This window comes from Pseudorca crassidens, chromosome 15, assembly GCF_039906515.1.
Source record: "Pseudorca crassidens isolate mPseCra1 chromosome 15, mPseCra1.hap1, whole genome shotgun sequence".
NCBI lineage: Eukaryota > Metazoa > Chordata > Mammalia > Artiodactyla > Delphinidae > Pseudorca > Pseudorca crassidens.
This window is the reverse complement of record NC_090310.1, coordinates 36,700,741-36,714,023: the sequence shown is the minus strand read 5'-3', so window position 1 is coordinate 36,714,023 and position 13,283 is coordinate 36,700,741. Positions and strand designations below refer to the sequence as shown.

The 13,283-nt window shown below is 48.9% G+C and overlaps 1 protein-coding gene across 10 annotated transcripts in view; it reads left to right on the top strand.

Annotated features, from left to right (window-relative positions):
- Positions 1-12,834, top strand: part of FLYWCH1 (FLYWCH-type zinc finger 1) — a 29,821-nt gene extending 16,987 nt beyond the window's left edge. For 6 of the 10 annotated variants that reach the window (XM_067706896.1, XM_067706894.1, XM_067706895.1 and 3 more), the window contains 3 exons: positions 2,388-2,657; positions 3,594-3,866; positions 11,699-12,834. In XM_067706896.1, coding sequence (XP_067562997.1) covers positions 2,388-2,657; positions 3,594-3,866; positions 11,699-11,838 — 683 coding nt within the window. In that variant the 3' untranslated portion in view covers positions 11,839-12,834. Of the gene's footprint in view, positions 1-2,387; positions 2,658-3,593; positions 3,867-5,019; positions 5,093-11,698 lie in introns of all 10 variants that reach the window. The other 4 variants (XM_067706900.1, XM_067706899.1, XM_067706898.1 and 1 more) reach the window with 3 other exon arrangements.
- The last annotated feature ends 449 nt before the right edge of the window (positions 12,835-13,283 follow it).

Genomic DNA, 13,283 nt, shown 5'->3' with positions numbered 1-13,283 from the left:
TATTTATTTTTGCCTGCTTTGGGTCTTTGTTGCTGTGTGCAGGCTTTCTCTAGTTGTGGCGAGCAGGGGCTACTCTTCATGGCGGTGTGTGGTCTTCTCATTGTGGTGGCTTCTCTTGTTGTGGAGCACGGGCTCTAGGCACGCAGGCTTCAGTAGTTGTGGCACGTGGGCTCAGTAGTTGTGGCTCGCAGCTCTAGAGCACAGGCTCAGTAGTTGTGGCTCGCGGGCTTAGTTGCTCCGCGGCATGTGTGATCTTCCCGGACCAGGGCTCGAACCTTGTCCCCTGCACTGGCAGGCGGATTCTTAACCACTGCGCCACCAGGGAAGCCCCACTGTTGCACTTTTGTTCTATAAATCTGTCCACGGCTGAGTGGGAACACACTGCAGTGGAGGTGTGGCTGTTTGTGGCTCCTTTTCCATGGTTGTCTGGTGTTTGTGCTCGAATGACTGCATCTTTCCAAGGTGCATACAGGGGGTCTTTGCTTGAAGGTATAGGGTCGTGTCTCCATCCCGGTGGTACCTGGCTCTGCTGGGGGCACTTGGGGCCTTTTCAGGCCGGAAACCATGTCCTTCACTTGTAAAAATTTTCTCATGTTCAATGACTTTCGAGTCCCCATTTTTCTGACATTTCCTTGATTTTGCTTTCCAGTCCTTCTATTTAATTTTTAACTTTCACTCTTGTATTTGAACTCCTTTGCATTCCATCCTCTGAGGAGTGCAGCGGCCCTGCCATCCAGCCTCTGGCAGTGGCCTTGTTTTCTCCAACTACCTTTTCTGTATGAGTTTCTTTAGTCTCTGCCATTCAGGGTGAAGCTTCTCTCTTTTTTTTTTTTTTTTTGGTCAACTGGTGAAATTTTCCAGCCAGGTACATGCCATTCAATTTTCTGTCGATCACACAGTTGTATAAAGCAGCAAAACTAAAGGGGGAATGATTGTTGTATACACTTTAAATTGCTTTGCATGGTCTCATTTGTGATGCTTGGTGTAAGAGTCTTGACTTTTTCATCATGTAAGATGGTATGAGAACCTTTGACCCACGTGGCCAGTGGTCCTTAGCCAGGTTTAAGGAGAGACCCACACGCTCCGTATGTGGGTGCCGACCAGGCGACCCTCGAGACCCCAGGCCTCAGAGCCCTAGGACCAACCTCCTGCAGCGATTTCAGCCTGGCTGCCGGCTCCAGGGACTTGGGCAGGGAAACAGGGAGTTTCATGTCAGTGCAGACTTCCTCCTCCTCCCCCACACCCCAGACTCTTCCTCCCCCAGGGCGGGCACCTGTCTTATTGCTCTTCACGCAGACAGTCCTTGTCAGTCCCCCTGTTTGGGGCCTGCCCTAGACCCCTACTTCGGAGGGACCTCGGGCCTCCCTAGGTTTGGCCACTGGACTCTGCTTGTTCTGAGAGTCACCCCCTGAGGCTGGGCGAGCTCTTGCTTTGCCAGGTCTGTGACCAGGTGACCCCCTTTGCCCAGCGTCTAACCTGGGTCAGCATCTCTGCCATCTCCTCTCCTCTCTGAATTTCTGGCCTCACGCCCTGTGCCTTTTTCATCCCTCAGTGAACATTTTCATTGGGTGCTGGGGGAGCAGAAACATGCCCCACATCATATACCTCCCCTTCGGCCACTCACCCCCCACCCTGGCCCCCCCTTCTCCAGGGCATTCTCACCAACCCCCCACTATGGCTGCCATCCCTGCTGCTGTGCTGACGGACCCCCGAATCCCCCTCCACCCCTCCTGTGTGGTCCTGGTGCCTGGGCAGCGGGAAGGGAGTCCTCAGAGCAGAAGGGCGTGGCCACCTTCCAGGTCCCCCCTCTCAACACGTCAGGACAGTGGCCCAGGCTGCTCCCTGCCTCCCCTCCTGCCCTCAGGTCAAAGCCCACCCAGCCTGGCTCCCTGGGTGAGTGGACCCTTCTACAGCCCCACTGCTCACCACGCACAAAGGGCTGCACGCAACTCCCATTTCGCTCCTGGTTGCTTATCCCCCGTAGGGCCTGTCCACTAATTCCTCCAATTTAGCAGGGGTGAGAGGCCCTTGTGCCATCCCATTGCTGGCACCTCAGATAAGACACCGCCTTCCTGCAGGCGCCGCGAGGTGGAGGAGACGGACTCTGCCTTCAGCGATCTCCACCTCACCAGTCTCCCGCCTCCCTTCTCTCCCAGGCTTGGGAAAGGAGCCCTGGGAGCTCAGGCTAGGCTGAGTCTGGGGGATGGGGGGCCTGTGTCCTGGGCTGTGAGGAGGTAGATGCAGCGTGGGGTGGGGTCCGTGGGTCTCATGCCAGGAGCCATGCTGCTCTAGGCTCTGAGAACGGGGTCACGGCCCCCCTCATTCCTCGGCTCCAGGCCTGGCTCCAGGCTCTTCCTCCCCCGACCCCCTCTCCCATTTCTCCCCAGGAGGCCCTGAGTTCCTGAGGACCCCTCTGGGGGGCAGCTTCCTGGTGTACGAGTCCTTCCTCTACAGGCGGGAGAAGGCGGCCGGGGAGAAGGTGTACTGGACGTGCCGGGACCAGGCCCGCATGCGCTGCCGCAGCCGAGCCATCACCCAGGGCCAGCGGGTCATGGTGATGCGCAGACACTGCCATCCGCCCGACCTGGGGGGCCTGGAGGCCCTGAGGCAGCGGGAGCAGCTCCCCAGCCCAGCCCAGAGGGAAGGCTCAGGTGTGGGTGAGAGGGGCGTGGCACGGGCCGGGCCCCGGTCTCCCTGCTGGCCCAGCAGCCCCTGGGGACAGCTCAGAACACAGGCTGGAGGCTGGCTGCTGGGACATTCCTCCTGTGGCCCATGTCCAGTGGTGTCTGTCCTCCTGGTCTGTGGGCTCCCTTAGGGCAGGGGCCACATCTGGACTCCACACTAATGGCACTGGTCCTCATCTGGGATGCGCTGTCAGTGGGAGAAACCCACTCAGACCACTGGAGAAAACGGGGCCAGGGGCTGCAGTGGCATTACTGGCAGCTGCAGGAAATGCTCGGCACCCATTTGTGGGGCTCCTGGACCTGGGGGACCCTCTGTCTCCCCTCTCCCTCCCCACCCCTGCCAGTGCCTTCAGCCACCCCAACCCCAACATGTCAGGAGCTTTCAGTTCAGATTCTTAAAAGTCTCAAAAGGGAGAATTTGATTGGTTGCCAGCTGGCCAAGGGGAGGGTGAACAGGGAGCCGGGAGGCCCCTAGTGCACTGTCCAGACCAACCATGGCCCTTCCAGAGTATTCCATTTCAGCCCAGCCCCTGCCCTGGGGTGCTTGCTTGCCAGCCAGCATGAAGGCCGAGCAGGGTCAGGAGAGGCCCGCAGGAAAGCTCAGTGTTTGGGCGGCTGCAGGGCCAGCCTCCCCGATAGCACTACAGCCATCAGACAGACAGCCAGTCTGCACTCCAGGGCATCAGGGCCGTGGTGGCTTGAGCTTCAGTCCCCAGGGCCCTGCAGCACAGGCTGGGGTGGAGGGCAGGGACAAAAGAGGGACCTGCGGGGGTTGGGGGGTCTGCAGTTTCCTGGCTGGAGCTGGCTGGTGGGACAAAGGAAGCAGTCTCCATCCCTGGCACCCAGGCTCTGTCCCCTGCTTCCAAGGCCCGGCCCAGGCACCCCACTCACACGTCATGTTCCTTCCAGAAACCCTCCAGCCCCTGGAGTTCCTGAGGACCTCTCTCGGGGGCAGGTTCCTGGTGTACGAGTCCTTCCTCTACAGGAAGGAGAAGGCGGCCGGGGAGAAGGTATACTGGATGTGCCGGGACCAGGCCCGCTTGGGCTGCCGCAGCCGGGCCATCACCCAGGGCCAGCGGGTGACCGTCATGCGCAGCCACTGCCACCTGCCTGACCTGGCGGGCCTGGAGGCCCTGAGGCAGCGGGAGCGGCTCCCCAGCACAGCCCAGCAGGAAGACCCAGGTACAGACAGGAGTGGGGGCGAGAGAGCTGTGGGTATCTTGGTCTCTGCCAGCCCGAGGTTCAGACACCTCAGGCGACAGGCACTGTCTGGGGACCTTTGTTCCCTGGTCTTCCTGCCTTTCCAGTCTTCTAACCTTCCTCTCTACTGGCTCCTTCTCCTGAGCCTAGAAACACACCTAAATTGGTCCCATCCTTAAAACCAACTCCCCTTGTAACTGCCATTTTTTTCCTCTCTTTTATACTAAGAGGTCCTAACTTTTTATGGGTGGTAGTATCTTTTGAAAATCTGATGAAAAAATATAGACCACCCTAGAAGAATATACTAATGTGTGTGCACACGCAAACATGAGTGCTCCCGTGCGTGCACACACACACGTAGTTTTGCAAATAATTAACTGTATCAAACTGAAAATGGGTTCCCTTTAGATAAACAGAATGTAAAACCAGTCTTTTTTTTTAATTTTTGAATTTTATTTTATTTTTTATACAGCAGGTTCTTATTAGTTATCTATTTTATACATATTAGTGTGTATATGTCAATCCCAATCTCCCAATTCATCCCACCACCACACACCCCCCGCCACTTTTCCCCCTTGGTGTCCATACGTTCTCTACATCTGTGTCTCTATTTGTGCCCTGCAAACCGGTTCATCTGTACCATTTTTCTAGTAAAACCAGTCTTTAGAAAGCATTATGTGTCTCATATTAATTCATGGAAATATTAAAGGGCACATCTTATAAAATACGGGAATGAATCCAAGTTGTATCAAACAAACAAAAGAAACTTGATTTCTGTTTAAAAAAAATTTTTTTTCCATGAGAAAGCCACTGTTCAGCTTAACCAAGGAGGAGGCGCTGTGGTTTGCCTTTGTTGGGGTGAAGGGCGTGCCATCTTTGAGATTGTTGCCTCCCAGTCTTTTTGGTGACAAGGTGAAGACTGACTCAGGATCTCCAGCAGTTTATTTTACCGGGCATAGGTAGTTTTGGCATCAGAAAACCAGAATTCCCCTAATGACTCCCCCAATCAGAGTCATTCCACCTGGTTTTCATCCTCAAGGCCTTGAAGTCATCGTTCCAGGAGGTGTGCCTTTGCCTCTGGCAGCTTCAACAAGAAAAGAATTATTAATCCATGTTTTCAATGTTTTTTACTCAGAAAAGACAAAACTTCTGCCTGAAGTTCAACTGTGCTTCGAGACTTGTGCTCCTGAAAGCCAACAGAGCTATGGGTAACTGTATTACCATAATCACAAATTACACAAAACTTAGTGACTAAGAACAATAAATATTTACTGTCTGTCACAGTGTCTGTGGGTCGAGATTTCAGGAGTGGTTGGGTGGGGTGGTTCTGGGGTTGAAGGAAAGATGTCAGTGGGGGTACACCCATCTGAAAGCTTGAGTGGGGCTGGAGGAAGTGCTTCCAAATGGCCTGTTCACTCACATGGCTGTGGGCTGGAGGCCTCAATTCCTCACCATGTAGACATTTCCTTAGGGCTGTTTGAGTGCCCTCAAAAATGACAGCTATCTCCCCCCAAAACAAGTGATCCAAGAGATCCAAGGGAGAATGCAGAGCAAGAAGGAGGCCACCACCTAAAGCAGAATTCGCGTCCTTCTCAAGCACATGTGGGACAGTCCCCAGGATGGATCATATCTAGGCCATAAAACCAGACCCCACAAATTTTTTTATTTATTTAAAATTATCTATTTATTTATTTGGCTGCACTGGGTCTTTAGTTGCAGCATGGGGGATCTTTGTTGCAGCATGCAGGATCTAGTTCCCTGACCGTGTACCAAACCCAGGCCTCCTGCATTGGGAGCGCAGAGTCTTAACCGCTGGACCACCAGGGAAGTCCCCAGACACCACAAATTTAAAAGGATTGAAATCATGCAAAGTATTTTGTCTGACCACAGTGGAAAGAAATTAGAAGTCAATGACGAAAAAATTTGGGAAACTCACAAATACATGAAAGTTAAACAGCCTACTTATAAGTATTACCAGTGACTCAAAGAAGTTACAAGGGAGATTAGAAAATACTTTGAGGGGCTTCCCTGGTGGTCCAGTGGTTAAGACTCTGCACTTCCATTGCAGGGGGCACAGGTCCAATCCTGGTCGGGGAACTAAGATCCCACATGCTGCATAGCACAGCCAAAAAAAATTTTTTTTAATAAAAATTAAAAATAAAGATCTTGGGCTTCCCTGGTGGCACAGTGGTTATGAATCTGCCTGCCAAAGCAGGGGACACGGGTTTGAGCCCTAGTCCAGGAAGATCCCACAAGCCGCAGAGCAACTAAGTCTGTGCACCACAACTATTGAGCCTGCGCTCTAGAGCCTGCGAGCCACAACTACTGAAGACCGTGCACCTAGAGCCCGTGCTCTGCAACAAGAGAAGCCACTGCAATGAGAAGCCCGTGCACCGCAAGGAAGAGTAGCCCCCACTCGCCGCAACTAGAGAAAGCCTGCACACAGCAACGAAGACCCAACACAGTCAAAAATAAATAAATAAAATAAATTAATTTTTAAAAATAATAAAAAAATAAAGATCTCAAGTCAATAACTCAAACTTACATGTTAGAAAAAGAATGCTAGGAAAAGAAAAACAATGTAAACCTAAAGCAAGCAGAAGGAAGGAAATAATAGCTATTAGAATAGAAATTAATGGAGTAGAGAATAGAAAAGTAGGGACTTCCCTGGTGGTCCCGTGGTAAAGAATCCGCCTTCTAATGCAGGGGACACGGGTTCAATACCTGGTCGGGGAACTAAGATCCCACATGCCACGGGGCAACTAAGCCCGCATGCCACAACTACTGAACCCACGCGCCTCAACTAGTCAGCCCACATGCTGCAAACTACAGAGCCCATGCACTCTGGAGCCCATGCACCACAACTAGAGAGATGCCTGTGCGCTGCAATGGAGAGCCCATGCACAGCAACAAAAGGTCCCATGTGCTACAACAAAGATCCTGTGTGCCGCAACTAAGACCCAACGCAGGCAAGAATACAATAAATAAATAAATAAATAAATAAATAAATAATATATTTTTAATGTTAAAAAAAAGAAAATAGAGAAAACTAACAAAACCAAAAGTTGTTTCTTTGAAAGGATCAACAAAATTGACAAACCTTTAGCTAGACCAGAAAAACCAATTATAAGGAAATACTGTGAACAATGGCATGCCAACAAATTAGATAACTTAGATGAAATGAAAAAATTCCTAGAAACCTACCAAACCTGATTCATGAAGAAATAGAAAATCTGAGTAGACTTAAACCAAGTACAGAGATTGAATTAGTCATTTTAAAACTCCCCACAAGTTAAAGACTCTGTGCTTCTGCTGCAGGGTACACAAGTTTGATCCCTGGTCAGGGAACTAAGATTCCCGCTTAGGCCTAGATGACTTAATTGATGAGTTCTACCATATATATATGTTATATATATATATATAATATATATATTTATAGATATAATATATTATTTACATACTTATATACTATATAGATATAGATAGATAGATAGATAGATAGATATTCTTTTTTTTTTTGGCCACGCGGCCTGTGGGATCTAGTTCCCTGACCAGGGATCGAACCCGGGCCCCCTGCATTGGAGGCATGGAGTCTTAACCACTGGACCAACAGGGAAGTTCCAAGTTCTACCATATATTTAAAGAAGACAGATACTCTTCCCAAAAATAGAAGAAGAGGGAACACTTCCCAACTCATCCTGTAAGGCCAGCAATACCCTGTTATCAAAACCAAGCAAAGACATCACAAGAAAAGAAAACTAGGGACTTCCCTGGTAGTCCAGTGGGTAAGACCCCATGCTCCTAGTGCAGGGGCCCTAGGTTCGATCCCTGGTTGGGGAACTAGATCCTGCATGCATGCCACAATGAAGAGCCCACGTGCCTCAACTGAGATGTGGCAGAGCCAAAATATATTAATTAATTAATTAATTAAAAGAAATAAAACTATAGAGCAATGTCTCTTAGGAACATAGAAGTAAAAATTCTCAACAAAATGCCAGCAAACTGAATCCAGCAACATAAAAAAGGATCATACACCATGACCAAATGGGACTTATGCCAGGAATGCAAGATTGCTTTCCCAGCTGTAAATCAATATCATACAGCTTGTGTACAGAACAGATTTAACACAGCAGGCCTGCAACTTCTGTCCTTAGAACAACCTGCTTGCAAGGCTGACCCTTAGCTTCCAGGGTCAAGGTCAAGGATGTTTCCAGGACTTGACCCTGATACTATCCCTAAGTGATAACAATTGCTCACTTTTACCTTTTTGTACAAAAAAAGCAGCCACAACTACTGAAGCCCATGCTCCTAGAGCCCATGCTCTGCAGGAAGAAAAGCCACTGCAAGGACAAGCCTGTGCACCACAGTGAAGAGAAGCCCCCATTTGCCACAACTAGAGAAAGCCCGCGCGCAACAACGAGGACCCAATGCAGCCAAAAATTAAAAAATTTAAAAAAAAACAAACTTTAGTGCTTCAAATAATACCATCAAGAAAGTTGGAAAAGACAATCCACAGAATGAGAGAAAACATTTGCAAATCATATCTGTTAAAGGACTTGTATCCAGAATATATAAAGAATTCTTAGGGAATTCCCTGGGAGTCCAGCAGTTAGGACTCAGAGTTTTCACTGCCAGGGCCTGGTTCAATCCCGGGTCGGGGAACTAAGATCTTGCAAACCACAACAATAAAAAGACAAATAATCCAATTAACACGTGGACAAAGGATGTGAATAGACAGTTTTTATTTCAAAGATTTTATTTTTTTTATGAAGTTCAAGATATACTAATGGCCAATAAGCACAATTAAAGATGTTCAACGTCATTAGCCTTAGGAAATGCAAATCAAAACTACAATGAGGGGCTTCCCTGGTGGCGCAGTGGTTAAGAATCCGCCTGCCAATGCAGGGGACACGGATTCGAGCCCTGGTCTGGGAGGATCCCACATGCCTCGGAGCAGCTAAGCCCATGCACCACAACTACTGAAGCCCACGCACCTAAAGCCCATGCTCCGCAACAAGAGAAGCCACCGCAATGAGAAGCCCACGCACCGCAACGAAGAGTAGCCCCTGCTCACTGCAACTAGAGAAAGCCCATGTACAACAATGAAGACCCAATGCAGCCAAAAAAAAAAAAAAAAACTACAGTGAGCTAGCACTTCACACCCACTAAGATGGCTAAATCAAAAAGACAGACAATAACAAGTGTGTACAAGGATGTGGAGAAATTGGAACCTTCATACACTCTTGGTGGGAATGTAAAATGGCACAGCTACTTTGGAAAACAGTCTGGCAGTTCCTCAAAATGTTAAACAGGGATTTCCATGGCGGTCCAGTGGTTGGGACTCCGCACTTCCAGTGCAGGAGGTGAGGGTTCAATCCCTGGTCGGAAAAACTGCATGCTGCGTGATGCAGCCAAAAAAAAAAAGAAAAGTTAAACATAGAGTATTTGTTCACCCAGTAATTCCACTTCTAGTTGTACACCCAAGAGAATTGAAAACATGTGTCCATAAAAAACTGTACATCAATGTTCATATCAACATTAAACATAATAGCCAAAAAGTGAAAACCCAAAATATCCATTAATGGTTGAATGAATAAATAAAACATGGTTCATTCATACAATGAAATATTACTTGGCCATAAAAAGGAATGAAGAACTGACACACACTACAACACGGATGAACCTCAAAAACATGATGATAAGTGAAAGAAGCCAAACACAAAAGACCACAACTTGTATGATTCCATTTCTATGAAATGTCCAGAATAGGCAAATCTATGGAGTTAAAAAGTAGATTAGGGACTTCCCTGGTGGTCCAGTGGTTAAGAATCCTCCTTCTAATGCAGGGGACGCAGGATTGATCCCTTGTCAGGGAACTAAGATCCCGCATGTGGAGGCACAACTAAGCCCGCGCTCTGCAACTGCAGAGCCCATGCACTCTGGAGTCTGCGTGCCACAACTAGAGAGAAGCCCATGCACTGCAACGAAGAGCCCACACTCCGCAACGAAAGAGCCCACACTCCGCAACGAAAGATCCCACGTGACTCAACTAAGACCTGACGCAGCAAAACATAAATAAATAAATAAATAAATATTTTTTGAAAAAAAGAAACTAAATTAGTGGTTGCCTAGGGTGAGGAATGTTGGGGGGTGTAGCTAAAGGTTATGAAGTTATTTATTTATTTATTTATTTATTTATTTATTTATTTATTTTGGCCACACCGCATGGCCTGTAGGATCTTAATTCCTCCACCAGGGATTGAACCTGTGCCCTTGGCAGTGAAAGCTCGGAGGAAACCATAAACAAGACCAAAAGACAGCCCTCAGAATGGGAGAAAATATTTGCAAATCAAGCAACTGACAAAGGATTAATCTCCAAACTTTATAAGCAGCTCATGCAGCTCAATAACAAAAAAACAAACAACCCAATCCAAAAATGGGCAGAAGACCTAAATAGACATTTTTTAAAAGAAGATATACAGACTGCCAACAAACACATGAAAGAATGCTCAACATCATTAATCATTAGAGAAATGCAAATCAAAACTACAATGAGATATCATCTCACACCAGTCAGAATGGCCATCATCAAAAAATCTAGAAACAATAAATGCTGGAGAGGGTGTGGAGAAAAGGGAACACTCTTGCACTGCTGGTGAGAATGTGAATTGGTACAGCCACTATGGAGAACAGTATGGAGGTTCCTTAAAAAACTACAAATAGAACTACCATATGACCCAGCAATCCCACTACTGGGCATATACCCTGAGAAAACCATAATTCAAAAAGAGTCATGTACCAAAATGTTCATTGCAGCTCTATTTACAATAGCCCAGAGATGGAAACAACCTAAGTGTCCATCATCGGATGAATGGATAAAGAAGATGTGGCACATATATACAATGGAATATTACTCAGCCATAAAAAGAAACGAAATTGAGCTATTTGTAATGAGGTGGATAGACCTAGAGTCTGTCATACAGAGTGAAGTAAGTCAGAAAGAGAAAGACAAATACCGTATGCTAACACATATATATGGAATTTAAGAAAAAAAAATGTCATGAAGAACCTAGGGGTAAGACAGGAATAAAGACACAGACCTACTAGAGAATGGACTTGAGGATATGGGGAGGGGGAAGGGTAAGCTGTGACAAAGCGAGAGAGAGGCATGGACATATATACACTACCAAACGTAAGGCAGATAACTAGTGGGAAGCAGCCGCATAGCACAGGGAGATCAGCTCGGTGCTTTGTGACCGCCTGGAGGGGTGGGGTAGGGAGGGTGGGAGGGAGGGAGACGCAAGAGGGAAGAGATATGGGAACATATGTATATGTATAACTGATTCACTTTGTTATAAAGCAGAAACTAACACACCATTGTAAAGCAATTATACCCCAATAAAGATGTTAAAAAAAAAAAGAAAAAAATCAAAAAAAAAAAGAAATTAAATTAGTGGTTGCCTAGGGTGAGGAATGTTTGGGGGTGTAGCTAAAGGGTGTGAAGTTATTTATTTATTTATTCATTTTGGCCATACCTCATGGCCTGTAGGATCTTAGTTCCTCCACCAGGGGTTGAACCTGCACCCTTGGCAGTGAAAGCTCAGAGTCCTAACCACTGGACCACCAGGGAATTCCCAATCTCACGTTTTAAAGGAACTGCTGTGATGCATGTATATGAGTGTGTATAAAAATGATCTGGTTGATGGTGATCTCTAGGGGAAAGGGATTACAGGAATCCTTAACTTTCTTGATTATCTCTTTCCACCACGTTTGGATTTCATGGATATCATGAATGTGTGTTTCTTTGTCATCAGGAAGGTGGAAGATACACATCTGGACAGCGAGTCCCAATGAGGCCAGCCTCCTCCCGGACTCAGCAGAGGAACCTCACGTGTCACCTGCGTCAAGGATGCTCCAGGTCCACACAGAACCCCGGCATTTCCCACCACGTTAGATTTTGCTCGACAAAACCTCTTTCACTCTTCCAAAGCATCCACGGCCTTCACATTTCCTCAAGAGGCCTCCCAGGAGGAACACTTCGATGGTGTCTCCCTGCCGACAAAGAAGAGCCCCAGGAGCTGGTGGCCCGCAGCTGTGTGTGACGTGGAGTGACGTGGGGAGGGCCACGGCCACCAAAAGCTCTGAGGAAGGAAGCATCGTTCACAAAGACACCTGCCCCTGCCCTGGTGCAAATACCCATCTGTTTTCAGAGCCCACAGCTTTGCCAAGGGCTTTCCTGTTGGGTGTGGTCCTGCTTCAGCTCCACAACGTGGAAAATCATCGTGGAGGCCACTTCAAGACGAAGGTGGGGCACGTTTGGGGAAGTTCCTGCTTCCTCAGGCTGAGCTGCCCCTGCGGTTCCAGCCGCCCCAGATGTTTTCCGGGCAGGTGCCAGGTGGGCCTTCATGCTCCTTGGCCATCTGCTGCCGGGGTGTGGCTGTCCCATTAACAGAGCAGGCCGAAACCAGAGGCCTTGCTACACCCTCTGTTAGAGTTCCCTTTGCTGTTTTCCAACTTAAATTAAACCCAGTGTCCACAGTCCCCAGGGCAGGTGTTGTTCAGGCCCTGGAAGCCAGCCTGACGGCTGCAGGAAGCCAGCACTGGGCAAACTCCACCGGGGTCGCCCACGTTCGCCTGATGCAGGAGGAGAGGCAGACCCCGATGACAGCAGGTGCAACCCCTTCTCCTGTCTGATGGCACGGCAGGGAGACAGCCTGCAGGGAGCAGTGAGCCCATGTTCCCCACGAACTCCAGAGGCTGCTGCTTGCTAACAGGGCCGCATCCTCCCCAGCGGGCTCCTTGAATTGCAGGGGGAGCACACGGTGCAGGCTTCCTCCCACCAAGCTGGCCATGCAGCCTGCCGTCCAGCCATGGGACAGTGACAGCTCAGACACCCCCCACTGTCCTTCTGTCTATACATTTCCTGCAATAAACCTGATTTTATATCTTACTGTGTAGAGCTGCTGTGCGTCCACATGCCCTTTGCAGCAACAGATGGCCACCAGAAAGGCATACACTCCACATGTCTCAGTGCCACGTGGTAGGAAGTGATGGAGTTTGGCTGGGCAGAGGGAAGCCTCCACACCTGGGGCAGAGTCTGGTCACCTGGCCCAGGTGCCCGCTGGACTAGGACCCACCTAGTCCTAGTGGTGGGAGTCCTCGGAAAGGTTGCTGAGGGGTCTGCTCCCAGCGCACAGGGGGACAGTGCAGCTTCTGCTGGCCATTCCCCAGCCCCCGTCGAGCTGAAAGAGAGGCCTTGATCCTCTGCTGATTCATCCCAAGTCCTCCCTGACTTGTTTTCATAAGCTGTGGCAAGCTTGAAGTGGAACTGGCACCCCCAAGCCAGGGCAACCTTGACCCCCAAGACTCTGGCTACCTTCCCAGGCAGGTAACTGTCCC